Source organism: Notolabrus celidotus, chromosome 20 (assembly GCF_009762535.1).
Source record: "Notolabrus celidotus isolate fNotCel1 chromosome 20, fNotCel1.pri, whole genome shotgun sequence".
Lineage (NCBI taxonomy): Eukaryota > Metazoa > Chordata > Actinopteri > Labriformes > Labridae > Notolabrus > Notolabrus celidotus.
This window is the reverse complement of record NC_048291.1, coordinates 20,769,794-20,793,790: the sequence shown is the minus strand read 5'-3', so window position 1 is coordinate 20,793,790 and position 23,997 is coordinate 20,769,794. Positions and strand designations below refer to the sequence as shown.

The 23,997-nt window shown below is 38.6% G+C and overlaps 4 protein-coding genes across 13 annotated transcripts; 2 read left to right on the top strand and 2 right to left on the bottom strand.

Moving 5' to 3' along the window:
• Nucleotides 1–1,219: 1,219 nt before the first annotated feature.
• Nucleotides 1,220–6,777, bottom strand: LOC117832212 (hemoglobin embryonic subunit alpha-like). The gene is given in 6 exon segments (XM_034711251.1): nucleotides 1,220–1,240; nucleotides 1,242–1,349; nucleotides 1,463–1,483; nucleotides 1,485–1,671; nucleotides 1,754–1,982; nucleotides 6,715–6,777. Coding segments are annotated over 5 exon segments (495 nt in total). The 5' UTR covers nucleotides 1,912–1,982; nucleotides 6,715–6,777.
• Nucleotides 2,792–3,738, top strand: LOC117832210 (hemoglobin subunit beta-2). Its single transcript, XM_034711249.1, has 3 exons — nucleotides 2,792–3,146; nucleotides 3,226–3,448; nucleotides 3,533–3,738. Exons 1-3 carry the CDS (start codon nucleotides 3,055–3,057, stop codon nucleotides 3,659–3,661), a joined length of 444 nt encoding a protein of 147 aa, XP_034567140.1. The 5' UTR covers nucleotides 2,792–3,054; the 3' UTR covers nucleotides 3,662–3,738.
• Nucleotides 6,128–15,223, top strand: lrrc71 (leucine rich repeat containing 71). 6 transcript variants are annotated; one of them, XR_004635168.1, is made up of 18 exons: nucleotides 6,402–6,431; nucleotides 6,507–6,578; nucleotides 8,747–8,785; nucleotides 8,858–8,977; nucleotides 9,209–9,291; nucleotides 9,373–9,448; nucleotides 9,525–9,599; nucleotides 9,710–9,778; nucleotides 11,365–11,524; nucleotides 11,610–11,693; nucleotides 11,827–12,006; nucleotides 12,088–12,151; nucleotides 12,269–12,368; nucleotides 12,756–12,829; nucleotides 12,922–12,948; nucleotides 13,053–13,155; nucleotides 14,623–14,720; nucleotides 14,959–15,223. XR_004635168.1 is itself a non-coding variant. In XM_034711238.1 (17 exons), the coding sequence occupies exons 1-17, from the start codon at nucleotides 6,414–6,416 to the stop codon at nucleotides 15,076–15,078; spliced, it is 1,467 nt and encodes a 488-aa protein (XP_034567129.1). In that variant the 5' UTR covers nucleotides 6,131–6,413; the 3' UTR covers nucleotides 15,079–15,223. The 6 variants fall into 6 exon arrangements, 4 of the variants coding, with proteins under 4 accessions (XP_034567129.1, XP_034567132.1, XP_034567133.1 ...); XR_004635167.1 differs by lacking the exon at nucleotides 12,269–12,368 and having other exon boundaries at nucleotides 6,128–6,426; nucleotides 9,209–9,298; nucleotides 13,050–13,197; nucleotides 14,959–14,973; XM_034711238.1 differs by lacking the exon at nucleotides 12,269–12,368 and having other exon boundaries at nucleotides 6,131–6,426; nucleotides 9,209–9,298; nucleotides 13,050–13,155.
• Nucleotides 15,224–15,509: 286 nt separating this feature from the next.
• Nucleotides 15,510–23,704, bottom strand: LOC117832209 (transcription factor 7-like 1-C). Of its 5 annotated transcripts, none has more exons than XM_034711247.1 (9): nucleotides 23,515–23,704; nucleotides 19,936–20,214; nucleotides 18,776–18,862; nucleotides 18,153–18,217; nucleotides 17,897–17,962; nucleotides 17,633–17,768; nucleotides 16,389–16,496; nucleotides 16,224–16,270; nucleotides 15,510–15,986 (listed from the first exon to the last, which is right to left on the bottom strand). In XM_034711247.1, exons 2-9 carry the CDS (start codon nucleotides 20,146–20,148, stop codon nucleotides 15,983–15,985), a joined length of 726 nt encoding a protein of 241 aa, XP_034567138.1. In that variant the 5' UTR covers nucleotides 20,149–20,214; nucleotides 23,515–23,704; the 3' UTR covers nucleotides 15,510–15,982. The 5 variants fall into 5 exon arrangements, with proteins under 5 accessions (XP_034567138.1, XP_034567136.1, XP_034567137.1 ...); XM_034711245.1 differs by lacking the exon at nucleotides 23,515–23,704 and adding an exon at nucleotides 23,079–23,326; XM_034711246.1 differs by lacking the exon at nucleotides 23,515–23,704 and adding an exon at nucleotides 21,083–21,262.
• Between the last annotated feature and the right edge of the window lie 293 nt (nucleotides 23,705–23,997).

Genomic DNA, 23,997 nt, shown 5'->3' with positions numbered 1-23,997 from the left:
AGGATTGCACCTACGCTTCAAATGTGGGAAACACTCATGAAATCTTATCTGATCATTGAAAGGACAACATCGGAAGATAGCAACAAAGGAAAACTATTTGACAGTATGTGGAGCAAGATTATGGAGCTCTGACTGAGAGAAGCCACAAATCACCCGATTACCATAAACTCTACGGAACCCCCCTCAAATGTAACGCAAGTGTGTGTAAGTGTTTGTGTGTGTGTGTGTGTGTGTTGTGGTGTGTGGTGTGTGTGTGTGTGTGTGTGTGTGTGTGTGTGTGTGTGTGTGTGTGTGTTGGTGTGAGTCTATATGTCGGTGAAGGTGTATGGTGGACAAGTGTAAACCATATCAGAGTGGGTGTGAGGGATACAAACTCCCTGTGAGATCAATTAATGTAACTGTAATGTGAATGAATAACACAAACAGGATCTATGAAATGAAAATTGATTTGTTTTTTGGTTTTTTTTTGTTTTTTTTGCTTGTTTGTTGTTTTTTTTTATTTATGTATTTATTTATTTATTTGGAATTAAGATGACTAATTATTTTAATCACAGAATGTACTGATGTATTAGAAAGAAAAAAACTCTCAAATTAAAACAAAAATCCATACATTTTAACTATCCATTACATTAAATTGATTTTTGTCTAAATTAATGATCACACCAGAACAGCAATCAAAAGACTCTTATTTTCACTGGTTGTGGACATTGAAAGTTAAGCAAAGCATATATAATGTTTGTGTGCCCCTCAAAGTAAGAAGTGTGTTGAGTTGACGGAGCCACAAGAATGATCAATGAACAACAATAAAAAGCTGTCATTGTTTTTTTTGCTCCCTTGTGTCTAAGAACTGTTGTATGTTGGAAATATCACACATATCACAAATTCTCCTCCTTCTGCAATATATTTGAGATGCATTCGTATTCTTAGGAGAACTGATAAAAGTTAAAGCTCCATATCCTTGACTGTTTTCCCCGTATTATCGTAATGCCTGTTTACGCACACTGCAGAATATAGAGGAGGCTGGCTTGACCTCTGTGGCGTTCTGCTAAAGTCAAGGAGATTCTCCTTGACGGATTCATTATCGTAATCCCTTGTTAATATTCATCAAACAAATAAAAAACATTTCAAAAAGACATTTCCTTTTCAGCGTTTCTGCTTTTATTTTCAACATCTGGAGTAAATTAATGATGCTGCAGTCTCCGTCTTCTTCTCCTGCTGTTTATCGGTATTTCTCAGCCAGAGGACAGAGCCAAAACAGCCAGGAACTTATCCATGGAGACATGGACCTCAGGGGTGAAGTCTTGGGGGAACATGATGGCCATGACCACGAGGATGCAGTGGGAGATGATCTGTAAAAGGCGGCAATGGCGTAAAAGTAGCACAAGTTCAGTTTTTAGGTTCTTGCAGATTTTTCGACAGAAAAGCAAACGTCATGTGCGTGTTCAAAGCTTTGTCTCTGTACCTTGAAGTTGGCAGGGTCCACACCGCAGAGTGAAGGCATGCAGCTCACTGAGGGTCAGCAGACCTCCTTTGATGTCGTCGATTTTGCCCACAGCATCTGCAACTCCAGACATCACGGTGATTCCGTGCTTTTTGGCAGACGGGGAAGTGGGGCTCTGGTCTTTCCAGTGCGCAAAGTAAGTCTTTGTCTGCGGGTACACGATCAGCATCCTGTGTTCAGAAAATAACGTGGTTAAGTTGATCATAAGCGTTTTATTTGGAGCTTAAGCAGGCAACATCATTCGCTTTTTACCTGGCCAGAGCATCGCAGCCAATATCATCCGCCTTTGAAGACACCCTGCCCCAGAAGGCTTTGACTGTGGCCTTGTCCTTAGGAGTGAGACTTGTCATCTTGCAGGTTGATTCAGAGTTGCTGCGATGAGTCCGAAACCGTGCGGGGTTTTTATGCATGGAACACAGCTGGGACACGCCCGTGCAGTCTCAAGGTGCAAGATAGGCTGCACGAGGCGTTCCACATCTGGCTGTTGCTCCCATGAGATAAAGAAAAAGATGCTGCATGATGATGCGTTTGATTTAGATCAAGTGACGCGAGCCATTGAAATCAGCTACAATTATTTACTTTACTTTAAAAAGAAAGAACTTGAAGTATCACTCTCAGGATTTAGCAAATAAAAATCTCAAATGAATTAAGCCACAGTAGGGCAGTGAAATCCACAGAAAGATAACTTCCCAATTTGTTTTAAAATTTGGCTAAACCATGGTCCAAGGATTGCAAGCTTTATTTTCATATATGATCCAATATATCTATTTAGTTAACTATTTTTATTCTTAATTTTGATGCTTACCTTGTTTTAATTACACATATTTATTTTGGTGTGCATTAGTCTCTATTTTATTTTATGTTGTTCTTATTTTTAATTTGTATTCTTCTTCTTCTTCTTCTTCTTCTTCTTCTTATTATTATTCTATTCTATTATTATTATCTTGCCATTGTTTCATTTCTGCTTCTTTCTTGTTTTCAATCGCTGTAAAGCACTTTGGGTTGCATTTGATTCGTATGAAAGGTGCTATATAAATAAAGCTTGATTGATTGATTGATTGATTGATTGATTGATTGATTGATTGATTGTGATGATTGATGATTGATTGATTGATTGATTGATTGATTGATTGATTGATTGGTTGATTGATGATTGATTGATTGATTGATTGAAACATTTCACATTTTTCACTTGAGTCGCAAGATTTAAACCTGATCGCTGTCCAAGGTGCTTAAACTTGGTCCCTTTGTATTGCTCTGCATTCTATACGGCTGCGCCCTGTGGTGCTGTGATGTGGTTGTAATTCTTCAACCAGATAAGAGTTATGTTCTCTTTTATGGGAGATAGTCTATAAGAAGTGCACATGTGCGGTTATCGTATCCGAGCAGAAAACTACAATACAGATGTTGACCGGCCCACAGCTCATCCAATCACGCACTTGCTCATCCTATCACACGCTTCCAGAGGGGGGCAGAGTATCTTTAAAAGGTGCATCTGGTGCAAGGGTGCGCAGCATCTGTCGACCTGCACAGGGAACTGAAAAGCTGCAAACATGGTAGAATGGACAGACTTCGAGCGTGCCACCATTCAGGACATCTTCTCCAAGATGGACTATGATGTCGTGGGCCCCACAGCTCTTTCCAGGTGTGACAACTGTTCGCTCAAATGTTACATCTCTCTCAGTCGAACCCTGTAACTTTTATGTTTTGACATGTTTCCTCAGGTGTTTGGTTGTCTACCCCTGGACTCAGAGGTATTTCGGTAACTTTGGAAACCTGTACAACGCCAATGCTATCACTTCAAACCCCATGGTTGCAGCTCACGGGAAAGTGATCCTGCACGGCATGGACCGGGCTGTGAAGAACATGGACAACATCAAGGAAACCTATTCGGAACTGAGCGTGCTGCACTCCGAGAAGCTGCACGTGGACCCTGACAATTTCAAGGTAAAGTATAGGGGATCTAATGAAACTATTGCAACACCCCGCCTTCCATGTTGCTGATGTTCTCTGGTGCTTGTTGTCTTGCAGTTGCTGTCTGACTGCCTGACCGTTGTGGTTGCTGCGAAGTTGGGTAATGAGTTCACTGGTGAAGTGCAGGCAGCTTTCCAGAAGTTCCTGGCCGTGGTGGTGACCTCTCTGGGCAGGCAGTACCACTAGAGGAGAATATCCAATTTGTTTCAAATCTGTCTTTGTCCCAATGGCAAAATAAACGGTGTCAAAACCATGAAGCTCTACAGCTGTGTTGATGCGCAAATTTTTTTTTTTTTTACCACAGCACAGACGAAGGAACACTGATAATGTTTAAAAAAATATATAAATGATTAGAAAATTGAAATAATGTATTCGTTAAAATATGTTTATTCTCACAGCACCATGAAAATAAATATATAAATACACGAATGAATGAATGAATGAATAAAAAAAAAGTCTGATAAGATACTGAGTACGTCAGAATAACTCATCATTTAGATTAGTTGTATTTTTGTCACTTTGAAGCTGCAGACCTGAACAGCTGATCGGTGCACTGATGAGAAAGATTCTCCTTAATAGGGTCGAACTGACCACAATTCGGTGTGACTAGTACAATTATTAGTGACATAAAACTCATACAACCCTCACTTTACAAAAACCCAGAAATATCCCTTTAAGTTCCTTTACCCTAATAAAGACTTTTTCACCACAAATACATGCAAAATTCACCACAATGCAAGAAACGAAGGTTTGATGCTCAAATAAAGTGTAGGTTATGTGTGCTTTTTGTTTTTTGTTTTTGATCTCACTAATGAGTGAAAGTTTATTTCCCATTGTGACATTTTAACTTGTATTTTGGGGGATATTTGTCCCTTCTGATCCACTGAAATTATACGACTGAAAAATCAGAGGACTGGGACACCAGCAAATATGTTTGTGTTTCTATTTCTTTATTAACACAACCAACTAATGTTATTTCTATCAATAAAAAAATGTTATATTTGTGAGAGACTTTTCATTTTGAATATAATGGACATTTGGAAAAAAGTGTGCTTATTCATTTATGGCTAAATATAAATTGCTATTTTATCATGTCTGTCTTAAATCCAGCTCCATTATAGCAGGTAAAGCACATCCTGACAGCTTGGAATATAACTGTCAGATACTGTTCCCCCTCTGTTCCCTAGGAAAGGAGGCTCACACATCTTTCAAATTCATACTACTGACTTCTGTCCCCACCACAGATATGTCCTGTGATTTTCAGGCTGATATCATTAAATTTGACCATTTAAAACAGGGGGAACGCATCCTGACAGCTTGGAATATTACTGTCAGATATTCCCCCTCTGTTCCCTAGGAAAGGTGGCTCACACATCTTTCGAATTCATAACACTGACTTCTTTCCCCACAACAGATAAGTACTGTGATTTTCAGGCTGATGTCATTCAATTTGACCATTTAAAACAGGGGGAACGCATCCTGACAGTAATATTGATGTTTCGAGCTCTGTTTCCTCGTCGAGATATGTTTCCCCTAGTCCCGCCCCCGTCCGAAATGGCCCGAAGTGCGAAGGAAGCGCGCGTTCACTAAAAGCTCGCCCCCGAGCTGTTGTGCCCGTACCACAGAGGCACCGTGGAGAGATCTAAGGTTCAAAACTGACTTTTTCAGCGAGTTTCATTTGAAGATGTTGTATTGTAGAAGTGAAATCCAAATTTTATGACTGTCTAGTTATATTTTTAAACTGGGACATTAGCACATATGTTTGTGTTTCTATGTCTTTATTAACACAACCAACTACTGTTATTTATATCAATAAAAATGTTGTATTTGTGAGAGACTTTTCATTTTGAGTATAATGGACATCTGGAAGAAAGTGTGCTCATTCATTTATAGGCTAAATATAAATTGCCATTTTATCATATTTGGCATCCAATGATATCAGCCTGAAAATCACAGGACCTATCTGTTGTGGGGAAAGAAGTCAGTTGTGTGAATTTGAAAGATGTGTGAGCCTCCTTTCCTAGGGAACAGAGGGAGAACAGTATCTGACAGTAATATTCCAAGCTGTCAGGATGCGTTCCCCCTGTTTTAAATGGTCAAATCTGATGATATCAGCCTGAAAATCACAGGACCTATCTGTTGTGGGGACAGAAGTCAGTAGTATGAATTTGAAAGATGTGTGAGCCTCCTTTCCTAGGGAACAGTATCTGACAGTAATATTCCAAGCCGTCAGGATGTGCTTTACTTGCTATAATGGAGCTGGATGCGAAATATGATAAAATGGCAATTTATATTTAGCCTATAAATGAATGAGCACACTTTTTTCCAAATGTCCATTATATTCAAAATGAAAAGTCTCTCACAAATACAACATTTTTTTTATTGATATAAATAACATTAGTTGGTTGTGTTAATAAAGACATAGAAACACAAACATATGTGCTGGTGTCCCAGTTTAAAAATATAACTAGATAGTCATGAAATTTGGATTTCACTTCTACAATACAACATCTTCAAATGAAACTCGCTAAAAAAGTCAGTTTTGAACCTTAGATCTCTCCACGGTGCTTCTGTGGTACGGGCACAACAGCTCGGGGGCGAGCTTTTAGTGAACGCGCGCTTCCTTCGCCCTTCGGGCCATTTCGGACGGGGGCGGGACTAGTGGAAACATATCTCGAAGAGGAAACAGAGCTCGATACAACACCACCTGTTATAACCCGTAGGAGTCAGAACTGACCTTTTTATTTACAGTCTATGGTACTGACAGACTATGATTGAGATATCTGTATCGCTTTATGATGCTTTTATTTTGGTACTGCCTCTAGGCGGCAGTGTGAATTTGTATTGGGCGCGGTTGGGCGCCCTCAGTACCAAAAATAAGATCTTCAATAGAGCAACTAACATGTTTCAGTGTTAGTTGGTTGCCATAGAAACTCAAATGAACACCAACGGTAAGGTAAGCGTCCATATCTTTCTTTTCTGCAGGTCTAAGTTTTGATATATTTCTACTTTGTTTACTTTGTTCCCACAGTAATGCCGAGAATGAGACAAAAAGAGAAAGCAGAGATGGCAAATACCAAGGACGAATCCTCGAAAACCACAGGTGAGATAGAGAGTCTTTAACCGAGAGATAAGGCATCAACCGTTGATGGCTCGTCTCTTCAGCCTTCTTGATGATGCAGCTTTGTACAATTATTTAAAAATGACATAAATAAGTTGATTAATGCCAAAATTCTCACTGTTAAAGTTGACTGAACATAAGTTTGTCAGTGTCTATTCAACTACTCACTGTTGCCTCAGTTGTGAATTAACATCAGAGGTGTCAAAAGTATTCACAATCATTTCTCAGGTAGAAGTATATACTAGGGTTTAAAAAGACTTCTGTAGAAGTTGAAGTATCAAATCAAGCTTTTTACTCAAGTAAAAGTGTAGAAGTACTGATTTCAAAACTCCTTAAAGTATAAAAGTAAAAGTAATGTAAGGGGGAAAAAATGCAAAAGGACAAAAGCCTAGGCTGTGCCACAGGGGCCTATAGTGCACTACTGTACCTCCCAAAAAAAACATGTTTCTAAAGGCATTAATGACTACAATGTTGTATTAATATGTTAATTTTAAATATTTGGGTTGCACCCATTTCAGACGCATTTATGCCCACTGATAATGAAAGCATTTTTGTACAATGCAAATACATTAAAGAACACATATGTGTACTCGGTAAGGTACAATGTATTGATTCAAAATTATTTTTGTTTCTGTTTTAAAAAAATAATCCCAGTGATTACATGCCAGTTAGCGTTCCATGGTGTCTGAACTCTTGCATGCGATCAGTTTGACTCTGGTGTTGCTCATGTTAGTGAATGTTAATAACCGCCGTCAAGGGGTTTTGACCAATTAGAATCAAGCTTCTTACACAACCGGAAGATCAGTAAGAAACCCGGGTAATAAGATGCACTTTATTTGATACCCGATACCGATGCCGATACTTTCAGTGATTTAAAAATAATAATAAAATGCAATGCTTGAAAGACAACTCCCATGACAAATACTGTTCATTTAACATTTAACAGCTTGAATATGCAAATCCTTCGGTGGCCTTTTTTTAAATAATGAAATACATTTTGAAAAACACAAAAATAATTAACATCCTTTACTTAAATTATCTGAGTGGAAATCTTAAAACTGCCTCTTCGGTACAAAACTTTGGAGTAAATTACCCTAAAAGAATCAGAAGTGACACATGCACTTTTCTTTTGCATTTATTAATTAGCATAGATATTTTGTTAGAGTAATCTATACTCAAAGTGTGTGAGAATCGACATATCGATACTGCAGAATCGATACGCCCACCACTACCTAACACTTCCCTGGATCATGCATGGTGAATAATTGTGTGACCAATTGTGGTGGAAAATGAATTATGTAAAAGAAAAACAAAACTATATATTTATATTTTATTGATAACATTACATAATTAACATAACATAATTTAATACGGGGGCATCTAAAGAGCCCTTTTAGCATTTTCTCCAGAATATAGCAACTCGAGCACCCTGTCTTACCTGAAGTTTGATACCCAGAGGGTACTTTTTCACATTAAGTTCAGCAGAAGGGCATATGGAGGGCTCTTCTTTCCCATTCAATGTAATAAAAGGGTATTCAGAGTCCACTTTTTCATGTTTTTCGCTAAAGAAGCATGCAGGGATCTTTTTAAACAATATTTAATTCACTCGAGATACATCCAAAGGCTACTTTTGCGCATTCAATCCAATGAAGAGGAACCAAGAGGACACTTTTTTTAACAATTTATTGACTGTAAAGGCATTCAGAGGGAATTTTTCCATGTTTAGTTCATTAGAAGGGCATCCGGAGGGCCCTTTTTCTTTTTTTTATGATTAATACATTGGAGATGCATCCAGAAATAACTTTTTTACATGTTACTCCTGGAAGGGCAACCTTTTTTTGTTTTTTTCTCACTGAAAGTGCACCAGACATGGCCATTTGTAATTTATCTACTACTGCAGAGTCCAAGAGGGCACCTCAGCATGCTTACATTTAGACATGAGGGCAACAGGTCAATGAGTTGTTGTTAAAGACCCATCGGTTGTCACATCGCAATATCATATCAGTATTAACCCTTTTTTTGACTCAGTTGGCGATAGGCAGTACTTTTCAGATGTCAGGGATGACTCTCAATCACCAACTGCTTTGTCACAAGCGTACACACTTTTGAAATCTGCTCGGTGTGATCCCAAGCCTCTCTTTTTTTTTTAGGACTGACTCCAAATGAAGACTTGCCTGCTAAGACCCTTGGTAAGTAACATCATCATTCTGTCTGTAGATGAGAGTCACATAGCCAGTGCTTTAAACCCCACTATCTCCCAGATGAATATCAGTGCACGGGCAATGTGGAGATTGACTTTCCAAGGCTTTGTGCTCTCCTGGACATGAAGGACATCCCAGCTGTCAGCACCAGGGGACAAGGCTCATCCAACACTGAAACAGGTAAAAGAGACATGGTCCTAAACTGTACCTTGAATATTTTTCCCCCCTATATTCTGTACACAAAGAGACCTCAATGAGTACTTTATAAATTATACATAGGAAATGATACACGAAGACTGAAGAACATTCTGTACTTTACTGCACAGCTTAGAGTAACATACCTATGGCTATTGTGTTTTTAGAATTTGGACCTTAGTTCACTTTAAATGATCCATCTATATCTTGTACCAGCGCTCAGCCAGTCACAGATTTGGAAGCCACGCCTCCAAGTCGAGCTGAAGACTGAAGATCCCTTCTCCGCCAAAGACCTGAAGGTCTCTGGTAAGAAGCATGTTTTGACATGCTTCAGTATAATACTAAGGTAGTGTGTAACAATAACTGTCTTGTATCCATAGGATGGAAGGTGAATGATCAGATTGCCCTTGTGCTACAGAAGATGCTTCCCTTCTTGAGTAAACTACAGAGCCTTCAGTAAGAGAGGGTGTCACAGGGACCGGTTACAGCTTTGTTCTTGTTGGTTTGTGACATCTCAATCTCTGTGTTGTAGGTTTTGGCAGGCACGGCTGACAGATGAAAAAATAATCTCCCTCATGAACACAATATCTCTGTGCTCCAGCCTCAGGTGAGAGGATTCTACTGTCAATAGCATTGTGTTGTAGAGTAGCAGAGAGAAATTAGACTAAAGCAGACTAAAACTTAGCACACTGACTCTTCTCCCAATGTTTGTTTTAGGCATGTGAAGTTAGAGGGCAATCCTCTTCCAGAGCAGAGCTACCACCTCCTCCTCTCTGAAGACAGCGTGTGAGTCCTTACGCTTCCTCACATCATGCCCAAAATACCAGAAAAGGAATATTTTTGCGAGGTAATATCAATCAATCAATCAATCAATCAATCAATCAATCAATCAATCAATCAATCAATCAATCAATCAATCAATCAATCAGTATTTATATAGCTCCAAATCACAACAAATGTTATCTGAAGACTCTACAAACCAAGCAGGTCTAGACTGTACTCTTATGTTGTATTATTAACAAAGACCCAGCATCAAGACAGGATAAGATCCAGTCCCATCTTACAGACAGGACTCAGTCTGGTCTCATCTCAATCCACCATGAGCAGAGCACTTTGCAGCATTTAGCAAGTTACAGCAGCAAGGACAAACTTCCTTCAACTGGCAGAAATCTCGAGCAGAATCAGACTCATGTTAGACACACATCTGCTGAGACCATGTTGGGGTTGGAAAGAGGGGTAGATGGAGATAAAGAGAGGGATATGATCGAGGTGAGATGGAAAGTAGTAGTTGTAGCAGCTGGAGTCTGACATGTCCACAGCAGCAGGCCGTCTGCATCAGCGATCAAGAGGAACCCACAAGACAAGGGAGCTCAGGGACTCCCAGAAAGGTCCATGGTTAGTAACTTTAATGGTACAGGAAGAGTTAAAGTAATGACAGGGGACAGAGAGGGAAAGACAGGATCCCACTGTGTCAGTTCCCTTGACAGTCTAAGCCTTTAGCAGCATAACTAAGAGCTGGTCCAAGCCTGAGCCAGCCTTACTATTAGCTTTATTAAAAAGGAAAGTTTGAATCCTACTCTTAAAAGTACAGAGGGTGTGTACCTCCCGAACCCTGTCTGGTAGATGATTCCAAAGGAGAGGGGCCGGATAGCTGAAGACTCGACCTCCCATACTATTTTTAGAGACTTTAGGTAGGATGAGCAGGCCTGCATGCTGGGAGCGTAGTGTTCTAGAGGGGTGATATGAGACTATGAGCTCTGTAAGATATGAAGGTGTCTGACCATGAAGAGATTTGTAGGCCAGAAGAAGGATTTTAAATTCAATTCTAGATTTTATGGGGAGCCAGTGTAGAGAAGATAAAAACAGTTCCAGATATCAGAAAGTACACCCTGAGTTCGAGGACCTAAAAGAAGAATTTCTCACATATTTTCCAAGTTATAGCTTCAGTTACAGCTAGTGGAGCCTTAAAACACACACACACACACACACACACACACACACACACACACACACACACACACACACACACACACACTAGAAGAGAAAAAACACACATAGTCACTGATAGAGAAAACATGTACCAGAATAGAGGAAACACACACCCACATGGACAAAAAAACAACACATAAACAAATTCATGCACAAATATATCTGCCCAAACTTTTGACACACAAACAGCAAGCCCTTGATCAGCTTTGATGACACAAACACACGCTTAGACACATGCATACACAACACTAAGCATTGCTCCATAAACACACACCTCAAATTACAAATAAACCCTTTTTCTTTGTTTTGTTTTCATTTAATCCAATTATCATGCAACATAAACTCATCTTCACATAACACTTTTCTTCTTCTCTTTGCTCCAGCCTGAATCATTTATTCCTGAGAAACAACCGCATGGGAGATGAAGGTGCTCGCCTGATTGGTTTGGCTCTCTCAACAACCAGATCTGCCAACAAGAACCTCTACACACTTGATCTGTCCTTTAATTCTATCGGTGATGCAGGTGCAAAACATATCGCGCAGGTAATACCGAAAACTGACTCCATGTGTCCCCCTTTACCATATGTTCCCGTCACATGAGTATGTATATGTTGTCTTTGTCTCTCAGGGCCTGCGTTTTAACCGTACTCTGACCATACTCTCACTGTCCAACAATCACATCGGAGATGCAGGAGTGGCCCATCTGGCTGCGGTAACCTTTTACATTATATACTTTAATTTGGGAGATAATGCATCTAAATGAGTGGTTAAGTTGTTTGAAATTACATTCTGCTCTTTATTATGTTATATAATAATCCTCCACTCCTAAACCTGGCCTTTTACAGACACTGGGGGAGTTTGCCCTAACTCATGAAGAAGTTGTGGAGCGGAGGAAGCTGCTATGGGAGACAAGGCAGTCATCCCTGCAGTCGTCTTTTGTGGTTGATTCCAACAGATCACCTGCAGATCAACTCCCCTCAGTACTCAGCATCCCTTCACTGAGCAGCAGCAAGGGCAAAAAGAAGGTAATGTTAAAAAGGAAACAGTGACATAAGCAAAGGAAATTTATTTATTATGTAACTCACACAGCATCTGTTTTCTTTCAGGAAACAGACAAAAAAGGCGAGAAACCAGCGTCTAATAAGGACAACCAAAAGCCTAGCAAAAAACGTAACTACTTCTATTATACTGAATATAAACGCTTGTTCTTAAACATCCATCAGCAAGGTTTTATATACAGTATGCTTCTTTAAAGCCTCTTTCACAATTGCCTCCCGGAAATTTTAGAAATTTTCTACTTAAACTGTCCCGAAATTTTCCAAAGTTGCCCGATGACCCTCACAGCTTGAAGTTGTCTCTGCTGGACACGAGAGGTCATTGGTAGTAGGTGAGTCTCAGGAGACAGGATATGACAAGGCTGATCAAGCTGAGAAACCCATAGTTTAGGGATTGTGGATGAAGCAACAGAGGCCTGTGCTACAGCTTTTTCATGTATATCAATGGTACATATTAATGTTCTCGTCTTGGAAATGGTCGTATGATGTAAATGCCACCCCCACCCACTTGCTTGTGATTCATTTTCTAGAACAGTTTCTGATGCTTTCCTACATCCGCTCATGCAAATTTTACTAGGAGGGAAGAATAGTGGGTAGAGTTGGGGTGACAGATTCATTGTTTGCATTCACACATGCCGCCCGGTCAAAACATTTCAGAAAGTTTTCAGGAGTTTTATACAAATCTGAATTCAGCTTATGTGTCTTTCAATCCATTTTAGCTTCTGATGTGAAGGGGCCTCAAAGTAAAGGTAGCAAGCCTGGAGGCAAAGAGAAACGAGTACCTGCAATGGAGGTACTAGAGACATGCTTTCTGCATCTGTGTGAAATATAAACATCTAAGACATGCACTGAATTGAAGTTGTTTTTCTGTTTTTCATTCTGCAGGAAAAATCCAGTACTATTTTGGCTGAGGTTTGCAGAATACAACTTCATGTTTTTTTTGAATTTATTCATGATTACTTTGATTCTGCTGCACATGCTGTATGTTTATGTCTCTCTTTGTCGTTCCTGAGCAGGCAGAGGAGACAGTGAACCCCCTGCTGGACAAATCAGTGCAGGCCAGGGACGGAGAGATTTTTCTGCCTGGAAACACGGCTCTCCTCTCCCTTGATCTGTCTGGTCAGTATCTGGTGGTGGAGGACTGTACCGTACTGTAACCATGTATGTTTGCTCAGTTACCATTTTGAGATACTCTAACTTTATTGAGCATTTCAGCTTTATGCTAATTGGATGTCGTTCATTGGATTATAGATGGGAGGGCTTTGTACTTATGCTAAAAGTTTCTTTACAGGCAGATATTTTAAAACACTTATTTTAAAACTTTTTTAATACCAGAAAGACTGGAACCCACTATGTTTACAAAAAAAATGCACGTCTTCATCGCTGGCAACAGAGTTTTTTTTTAATCTCACATTACAGAATTTCAAACACAGACAGTAGTTATGTGAGTTCTTCACACTCAGTGTGCGGGAGTGTATTTTTTTTAAGTCTGTTAAAATAAGTCTTTTTTTTAAAAAGGAACATTGTGACAACCAACCCTATCATTGGGACGGTTGTCACAAACTATGGGGTTGGTTGTCACAATGGTATTTCAATTGGATTTTTTTTTTAAAAAGGGCAGGAAGGCAGAACTAAATTTGAAAGTTTAATTGCACTGACAAGTGATAGGCCTACATAACTTAATGCATTTTAACATAAAATGAGCAAGGAGCACGAACAGGAAAAACATCTTTAGGCCAGCCTATATAACAACATACAGAACAAAACAAATAGGCCTAACAATAATGGCCTACTCAACTAGGCTACATGCAGTCACTGTCTGACTTACAGTGATGGCGAATGAAGTGTCTGTGTGCACTCCAACTAATTTCACCATGCGTGACTATGCCAACATAGGGGCCGGTTGTGAGAATGTGACGACCAACCCCAACTGGAATTTTTTTGCTAGCGTCAAGGCTAACAACCATCTAACAACTACTTAGCTAGCTAATAAAAATCTAAACTATAGCTTTCCCCTCAAACTTTGTAAGGGTAGCACTTGTTTTGTTATAAACCCATCGTTTAAAAGCCTAGAAGAAAAATACTGAGGAGCTGAATATTTACAATTTGACATGAAAAACACAAAAAGTCCTCTCACCTCAAGTTCAGCTGTCTTACTCCAATGAAGGTGAGCTCTGATCCTAATTCTGGAAATGTCCATACCCCAATTTGAGAGACAGTGCCCTCTGGTGGCAAGATATAACGAGTGGGCCAACCAACTCGTGTGACAACCAACCCCGTTCTCCCCTACTCCATTTTTTGTATTCTCTTATTCTTGTACTACTACTTGCTACTATGTCTGTTACTGCAACAACCACATTTCCCCCAAGGGATCAATAAAGTATAATCTTATCTTTAATACAAAGGAGGTTTATTCAAGGATATTTCTTATTACATGCCACATCATATTTTTGAAATCACTGTTTTTCCTTTGCTTCATGCAGTGTCTGCTAATAAGCAGCTATGTCCCCCAGGGCTCTGTAGAAAAAAAATACTGAAACCATTAAATTACTTAATGTAGAAGGTATGTTTTGTGTGTTTGCGCAGGAAACAGAATCACAGAGAAGACGTTGCCTCTGTTTTTGAAATCGCTGAAATGGCAGAGTGAAGTAGAAAGAGGAGGCCTGATCCGTTTCCCTCTGCAGGTGTGTGCACAATGAACTCCCTAACATAAACATTACAGCAAAAGTTTTTATCATTCAAGCTAGGGAAAAATATGAACAACTCTTGTCCTAACATTTGTGTACCCTCAACCTTTTTAAAAAGCTTTGTGTTTTTGCTGCATACCATAGGTACACCACTGTTTGATTAAATCTACAGGGTATGTACAGTTTCAGAGAAAAGGAAGACAATTAGTTACCTGATTTATGATCTCTCTTTCAGAGAAACCACTTCCCTTCAAATTGTGAGTCTAATGTGAAGATAAAGGAGCTGATAGAACTGGCATTTGAACTCCTCTTCGACTCTGAGAATCAAGAAGAGGAGGGGCAGGCGGCACTCTAATAATATACCTGAAGCTTCTCTTTGCAAAAAAAAAGAAAATCCTATTGTTCCTTGATATCTGTTTGATTTTTAATTTGTATTTTTTGATGTATTGGTGTGTTCCTTCAATCTTCAAGACTTCAAACAATAAATTTGCTGTTATATATGTTTTGTAATAGTTTCAGTAAATAATTATATAGGCTGCTTCAAAGAGAATAAAATGTTGGCTAAAAAACATTAAACTTATGTTAACCTGGAGGGTTTGATCTGATGGCTGACTTCAAAATGTTACTCACCCACCTTGTTGGTATAATATATAATTAAAAATTAGATATTTGATATTTATAGATTATTTATTGTGCCAGAATTGTTGTTACCTAGCTGTGGTCCCTGCTGATGACATCAGAAGAAAAGATGCTGTGTCTCAAGAATATAAGGGCAAGTTAAAGTTATGAATTTGATTTAGTTTAGTTTCACTTAACTGACAACTTGAACACAATGTTGGGTATATGATCAGTTTACAACAACAACAAAAAACATCTATGCTTCAAGTTTTATTTGAATTTTTCAAAAGGGCTGTCCATGTGCAGGTCGGACAGCCCAGGACGTGGTCGCTACTCCTGACAGTGCTGGACCAGGGATGTTGTTATACATCTGTTGCATCTGACAAGTGTGGCAGCCCTGATAAGGGAGTGGAGTGGATCTGTGTGGCAGTTGAACTTGGGTTGACTGGTTTTGCAGTGACATCCAACCCGTCTCTGTTCGCGGAGGCAGCACCAGAACAGATTGCAGGGGACTCATTTCTGTGGTCCCTGTTAAAGCTGGGGGCGGGTCTGACCCTTCCATCACATATGATTGTGGGGTTTCTGTGGCACCAGTGTTGGCGGGCACATCTGCTTGAGTCTGTGAGTGATTGGGATTCATCTCATCTGTCAGAAACAAACAAATTCACAATCAGTCGATTCAAATTTTGAAAACAAGATGTTGCTTTGGTAACCTGCACTAAAAAAAAAAAATATTAATCTAATCATTTTATTCAAAAAGAATGATAAAAAATATTGGTTTTATCAATGTAATATAACTCTCTGTGATCAAACTAATAACATTTTCTCAAACTGTATCATTAATTACATGAAAACTTGCAGTTTATAGAAATATCTCCATACCTTTGGCTGAAGGAACCTCTCCTCCTGACCCTTTTCCTCTTTTTGCCCTACAACAAGAACATTCATTCTGTTATCATAATTGTGTTGAAGAAGATCTGGTGTATTAACAACTGCAGTGATGTAAAAATATAGGAGATGAGATGAGTATGAGAGGTTTATATTTACATAGCTGTCCAAATTGGACCACTCAGGGTATTTCAGAGCATGGAGCCGCCTTTCTGCATCAGCCTGAGTGTAATACTTGGCCTGCTCTTCATTTGTCATCGACTTCCACTGTGAGTACATGACAGCATATCATCAGTAACAAACACTCACACTGAAACTGCAGTTCCCAAATTGGCCACTTGGGGCTGCCCCAAAGTGAGTCAATCCTCAGTAATCAACATATAAATCAACATCATATCAAGTACACTGTAGACTCAAAATTCAAAGTATGCGAAAAATACCCAAATGTACACTAAGTTGGGCAGAATCTTTGACTATGTGACGTGAGCTCACTGGTCATACAATATTACCCTAATAGTACTGCAGCTCTTAAGACTATATGATAGCAGAGCTCACCTGCCAGCATTAGCAATGTACATAGGTAGGTAATACATTTCATATGTGGTTCAAGTATTCAAATAACTATGAAGCTGTATAACTAACAAACATTTAACATGTTGTTAAATTCAATATACGGCCAACATTTGTGCTAGCTTAGCCATTGACCGTAACTCAGGCTGGAAAACACAACTGATGAAGTCATATTACACAGAGATTACTAGCACTCATCTGTTTGATTGAAGAAATGCTTGGTTATGGGTATGGTTGCTCTGTTTAACAGGTGTCTGCCACTAACTACATGCTAGTTGTTTACTTCGCTAATTCAGTTTTTGAACTTTATCTCTTAACCTCTGTCTGTGTTGTTTCCGCTTTTCAGGGATTTTTCATGCAAATATCACACAAATAAAATGTCTTGCTATAGAATTTATTGTACTAACATGGCCATCGGAAGAATCTTTTCTCTATTTTTTTAATGCTATTTTATTATTGATCTGTTAGCATTGTTAGCAGGTATCAATGAAGAGTTAACCCTCAAAGACCTAGACTGCCACCGGCGGCTATTTGTTTTTAAATGTTTGATAACTTTTGAACGGCTAGTCCTATCAACACGCTTTAAGAACTCAATTACAGCAGACATTCTCAGCTTTCCGTTTATACCACATTTGTCTCATTCAGCATATTCAAAATAAATAACTTATTGTTTAAAAAACCCTTCAAGTTCAGTTTGTCTCTGCTCTGTTGTGAGAATAACTGAAAAGCATAAATCTTTATAAAGATATATCATACTTTTTCTTAGTTTCACTGTATTTTCATCACATTCAATGACACTGACTGTCACCACTTTACAGAGCTAACACACTTACCATGGCCCCCAGGTGCTTAGTCACTGCTGATCTCCCTCCTTTAGCTATGTCATCTGCAACTAATGGATGTTGGGCCCTCAGGAATAGCATGAATGCGTTGAGTGGCTTCTTTATAGTGGCTTCACGCTTTCTCTTCCTGTTGGAGTACCAAAAAAAACAGAGTGTCAGCTCATGTTAGCATTGAGTCAAACTGTAAGGTAAGAAGTAAGGAATCCAGACTCTAGCTCACCTGCTAGATGATACACATTTTAAATAAGAACTTACTTTGAGACTGTGGTGTTGAGAGGAGCAGCTACTGTTCGGTAGTCATCATATATCACAGTCCCATTACTACACAGATAAAAAAAGGACACAAAAAGTTAGATAGATAATAGAAAAAGTTTGTGAGTTTGAGAAGAGAGAGAGAGAGAGAGAGAGAGAGAGAGAGAGAGAGAGAGAGAGAGAGAGAGAGAGAGAGGGGGGAAAAATAACAGAAACTCATGAGATATCTTGTGTGTCTACATCAATGTGTGCTACTTACTACTCTCCAACAGGCTGCAGCTGCTTCATGAGCTCTTCAGAGATTATCTCCAGTCCATTGACGAACTAGAAACACAAACACAACAAAGGGTGATTAGATGAACTGCAGTGATGTTTTTGGTCCACTAGGTGTCAGTCTCCCCCAAAATGAGCTGCTTCGACAAATGAAGTAAAAACACACTGATCTTATAGTAAGTCTGGATACTGCAGCAGTGGGTCAAAGAGGTCAGGGATGTGAATGCATACAAAGATGAGACAATCACAGTTAAACGTAGCACTTCCTTTTGTTAGCATTAAACACTTTGACTTTGGACAAACATCTGCTTTTTGAGTCCTTTTTGGCAATCTGTCACCACTCTGCTACTTTTTAAAGTTACAAAGATATACACAAGAGAATGACATCTGTATGGTATCTAAGCTATATTAGATATGATTGATTGGGACAGAAATGATTAAATGATGATATTCATCTATTTGAGTGTTGCACGCATTCCCTCATGCCACCCCTGCATAAGTCAGTCCCACAGTTTGGCCACCCCAGTCAAACAAAGTCTAGACATGCCCCTGCTTTGTGCTGCAACCAATCAGTGAAACAACAGAGGGAGAGGTTCACTGGTATCTTACTTGTTGAGGAGCAGCAGCACTCACAGGCTGACTGGCAGCTGGGGATACTGTTGCAGCATTATCCACAGTCCACTGATGGGACAGCAACTGCAGAGAGAAGGGAGAGGTTAACCAGCTGTTATGAACTCAAACACTAAACTCTTACCTTTTTCATAGTCTGGGCAGGGTTTCAAATGAGCATCAAACAGCTTCCTAATGCTGATAATCCTTATTTTATGTGGGATTTTAAAACTTCTATCTTAATCACAGCTGTCTTGCGTCTATGTTTCAACCCAAAACTAATTTACCTGTTTTTCCTATCATTAAATATCAAAATTTGCTTTATGCAAACTAACAAAACATAGCAAACAAGTGTAAACTTGAATGTTGTAGCATGTTTGCACAGCAGTTAGGAACTGTAATCTTATTTTTAAAAAATATTTAAAATTTTAAGTTGAACAGATAATACAAAGTTAAATTATTGTAGGAAGTATGCTTGACTTATAATTTTAAAATTAACATTATAAACAGGAGTGCTGCTATCTGTGACTTGCTTCCACAGCAGCAATCTTTCAAAGCCTTTTTAGCACCACCTATAGGTGAAGGTCCGTGTAAACAACCCATTTGGTCAAATTTGCTGAGCTGAGTTATCATGGAGTTACATGTCATGGACGAGTTACAGCTTTTAATACATTTCATGGTGCTGCTTTGTTTTAATAATCACGTGTTAAAAGTTTCTGAGGTGACATTAGATTAGAAAAAAATACAAATTATGTTAAAATGATATAACCTTCTCATGTGAATTGATAAAATCTTTCTCTTCAGCTCATTAAATCATAGGCTACATGAATTCATACCACATGCTTTGTTATAAATAGAACTTATGTTTGGTATTGGAAATCTGGATTTAAAAAAAATTCCACTAGGTATGAGTAACTCCATTTGAGAAAGACCAGCCAAAACTTTCGCCACTGAAAATAGTATGAATATTGAAAATCTGTGTGTCTACTCAGTATCGTACCTGCTCCTGGTTTGCATTGGCCTGGTAATGACTTTGTTCCATAATGTCTTCATGTCTCAGTGTTTTGTACACCAAGGCAGGAGCAGGGATAGACCGTGAGCTGTCTAGATCAAACAGCGTAACTGCTTCAGAGGGCTCAAAATCCCCAAAGTCCCTGTACCTTCATTTCACCAGCCTTAGTATCGGTGTATTGCTCAAACCCAGCATGGACAGGGGCAGGTGCAGGTGGAGTGAATGTGGGAAGTGAAGCGTATGCGTCTTCCGCCAATACATCATCGAGAGCCAGTCTGACAGTAGAAACTAGCTCTTCCCATTGCATGTCTTTGACAGCTTGGTTAAAAGATTCAATGATGTCCATGTTGTAGGCAGACATGGTTTTCTTGTGGCAGATTGTGGTCTCTGAATTTTCCACAAGAAGTATCTGGTGGTATCAGGACTCCTGTCACACGACAATAGAAACAAATGTTTTCAGAACAGTTTCATTGCATGGGAAGAGCTTCATTTTACACTCAATAATACAAGCAGTTTATATCTGAATGCTCACATTTAGCCTTTGTGAAAGTTACAGTACAAATACTGATAGATAATATGCTTTGGGCTAACTTTTCCTTTATCTGATCATCAACATGTGGGCTATATATCCATTAAAGTCTAGTTTGGAGGATATAAAATGTCACTTTCAATGTGTTTAATGTCTAATTACTTCAATGTTATTATCTGTTACACCCGTCACCCCTGCCACAGGATAGGTGTCAGACAAGGTGATTCACAACACACTGAAGCAACAACCATTTACATAATTTTCCACACCAAAGATTAATTGGGACTTTCAAATTTAACATTTTAATCTTTCAATTTAAGATAGGATATTTGTCTGGAAACACATTGACGGGACAAGATCAGCAAAGAGATGACTCATTCATCCACAAGGGTTGCGAACATTGATACAACCTAAAATTTCCTCCCAGGAGCTTCAAGGACATTGAGACTATATTAACACATATTTACATACATTTAGTTAAATTAAAGGCAGCCAAAAGATGTACTGATATGTGAAATCAAATATTACAGTATCATCATTTTAACTTTCCATGACATTCTTTGAACATACTTTTTATCGACCCCTAAAATGTGTTGCATTACAGATTATCTAATAAAACAGTGTTTCAACTCGAAGTACTTTTAGAAAATATTGTTGATAAATAATACTACTTCACTTTTAATTGAATTAAATATAAACCTAATACTTTAAGTAATTAATCAATTTACATGTCAAACTACAACTGTTCCCATCAGTTAAAAGTTACCTGTTTGAATACTTACTTTGCTAACTCAGTTCACTGAAGGCTTAGGTCACAAATATGGCTTGAAATTCCTCGCAATATTGCAGATTTTGTGGTTTTACACAAGTGTTTGGCTCTCACTACGACTGTGGCTCACTGGCTGAAGTCTTGAGTTGAAATGATTTAAATCTAGTTTTTTTGACTGTCTTATAAACTTCAGTAGAATGTTACTATTGTTATGTCACAGTTATGATATGACACTCCATTCTCAGGTTGTTACATTCCAAACTGTTGATAAACTTCAGATTAGTAAGATTTTCAGATGAAAACACATTTATTTTATAAATGCACATAAATCAGTATATATATCCATATATGGATGTATAAGTATTAAAACTTCTTCAAGCACCCAAAAAATGTTTTCAAAAATCCCAGAAGCAGCAGAAGTTGGATGATTTGTTGTTAAGCTACACTTCTGTCCTTGCTAATGGTTCATGGGTCACCATTTCTGCCACTTTAGTTGATTAATGCTGTTTTTTGTGAACTGATATCTTAGGAGATAAAATTAAATCAGATTGAAGTCTGTAATATTTTCCAGAGGACTTGGCTGTTCATCATTATCCAATGGGGGAAAAAATGACAAGTTAATTATACTGACATCTAATCTGCTTCAGGATTAAATGTTTCTTTATTTTTGTTTTGTTTTGCTCTCCATCTTTCATTGTAGCCAGATGAGTGCAGTCCTTTTAAGTTTTAAGCTATTTACCAAATATCCAGCATCTTGCCTTTGGTTGCATTAAAATGGAAATACTTTAAATGGAGATAAACCAGTGTATTAGTTCTTTATGCAAAAGCTCCCACGGTAGGGAGATGCAGCACTTTGTAATCAATATTGCTTGCTAATACATTGGTGATTGATAAGCTGGTAATAGTTGAATATCAGGGTAGAGTTCAAATATTATAGACAGGATTCCCATAGTGATTACTAGTGATGGGGAAATGAAGCTTCATGACTGTTTCCTTGTGCTTGTTGAGCCCTCTGAATAGCGCTCTCTGTTCAACAAAGGGTTGAAAGCACACTAAATTACCATTCATTGAGCCTTTATTTTTAAATCAAGAGCACCATCTAGAGGAGTCAAAAAATACAACTAATGGTTCATGAAGCTTCATTTGCCCATCACTAGTGATTACAAGCTTGGCCATTTAGTGTTTTCATAGCAGGGGACGGTCTGGTCAAATAGCACTTTCGTCCAACGTGGATACTCTCAAATAAAATAAAATAAATCTTGCTTTGCATTATTTAGCAGACATAAATATTTAACATCCTTCCCTTGTGGTAAAATCTCTTACTGATGCGTTTTGTTCCTTGTTTTTACAAAATTGTCTCGTATGTTATGATTCCTCATTTGACTACATGTGATCACAATGGCAGCTCACCAGCACACTTTATTTAAATGAGAATTATTATCTATTCATCTTTAACAATCAAATCATCTCAGACAATCTTTACTTCTTATCATATGGCTTTAAGGAGCTAACTGTTTGCATGCATTTTTGGGGAACCCCATGATGCACTTGCTAATGATCTATGTCAGCTCAGACCTTTTGCTCACTTTGACAAAATATGCACACCAAAGATGTGGAGAAATTTGCATATTTACACTACATTATTCAATATTCTGCTGGAGCTGTCTGACTGTGCAGCTTTCCAGTGTTACATTGTGTAACTGCCCCAGGTATACTTAGATTTATGAGTTTAGATTTAAGCTAATATTTAAGCTAATCATTTGTTAGCATGCAGGCCCCTACTCTCTTATCATCAGTCATTTCAAAATACTCACTGAGCTGTGTGCACATGCTGTGGATGCTTTCCATTATTATGCAAATATTGATTTGAATGTTACATGACTAAAACTGCTGCTAAAAGAAAACTAGAGTGAGCTAGCTAAACAGTGTTTGGCTAGCTTAGAGTTTACAGTGATAGGATTTGCAAAAAAAAATTGAAATGAATTTTACTTACTTGTAAATGATTAGTGCTCTGCTGAAATAACAAGCTTCTTAAAAAATACATGCACACAACATTTAACAACAGCTAAGCTAATATTTCACAGGGAAATGCAGTGACACAATTGCTGCTAAAACTGAGGCTCATTGAAAGAATGACACATTTGAGAAAGCAGTGTGGCATTTTAGGGTGGAAACAGGTGTCAGAAAACTATTTCTGACTGTGTTCATTATCACTGTTTTATTGTACTCTTTATGTAATGTTCAATGCTTTGTGCTGCGTGTCATTCTTCTGCAGTTACAGGGAGTGATGATTTAAAAATCTCAGAAGCAGATTCTCAAAATCTGGGCTCACGATTTAACACAAATGTCTTTTTTAAACGTTAAGTGACACTAAAATCCAACTTAACGTGTTATTCTTCCCCTTTTTCTTTTCTTTCACTCAGCCTTACCTTATCCACATCACTTTGATGTTTACCCTGGGTGTAAAGCCAGCTGCTGAGTCCCTCCCAGCAAACAGAGCCCTCTCTGTGTCTGCAACCAGAGAAGTCAGCATTCCTCTGCTTAGGCCTCAAATAAAGACCTAAATTCTTGCAAAAATAATTCAGATTCCCGCTGGGACTGCAAACCTATCCCCCTGTTCCTGGGTAGCTGCCCCCCTAAAGGTGGACAATCAGTGTCTTTGTAAAGCCAGGCTGATGCCAACAGGCTCAGCCCAGAGCAGGTCAGTGCAGTAGCACTCAGTCCTGCCGCCTGAGCAGTGCAGATGGTCTGCATAGCTGTTGAAACACTGGATTATTGCTGGTAAATGCCCTCCTCAATAACACTGGATTATGAGAGTTACATGTGTTTCCCCGTTGGATTATGCATATTCAGGATGCTAATTTTTGAATTGGATTTAATGGCCTGGATGAAACATCACCAACTCTTTGGGA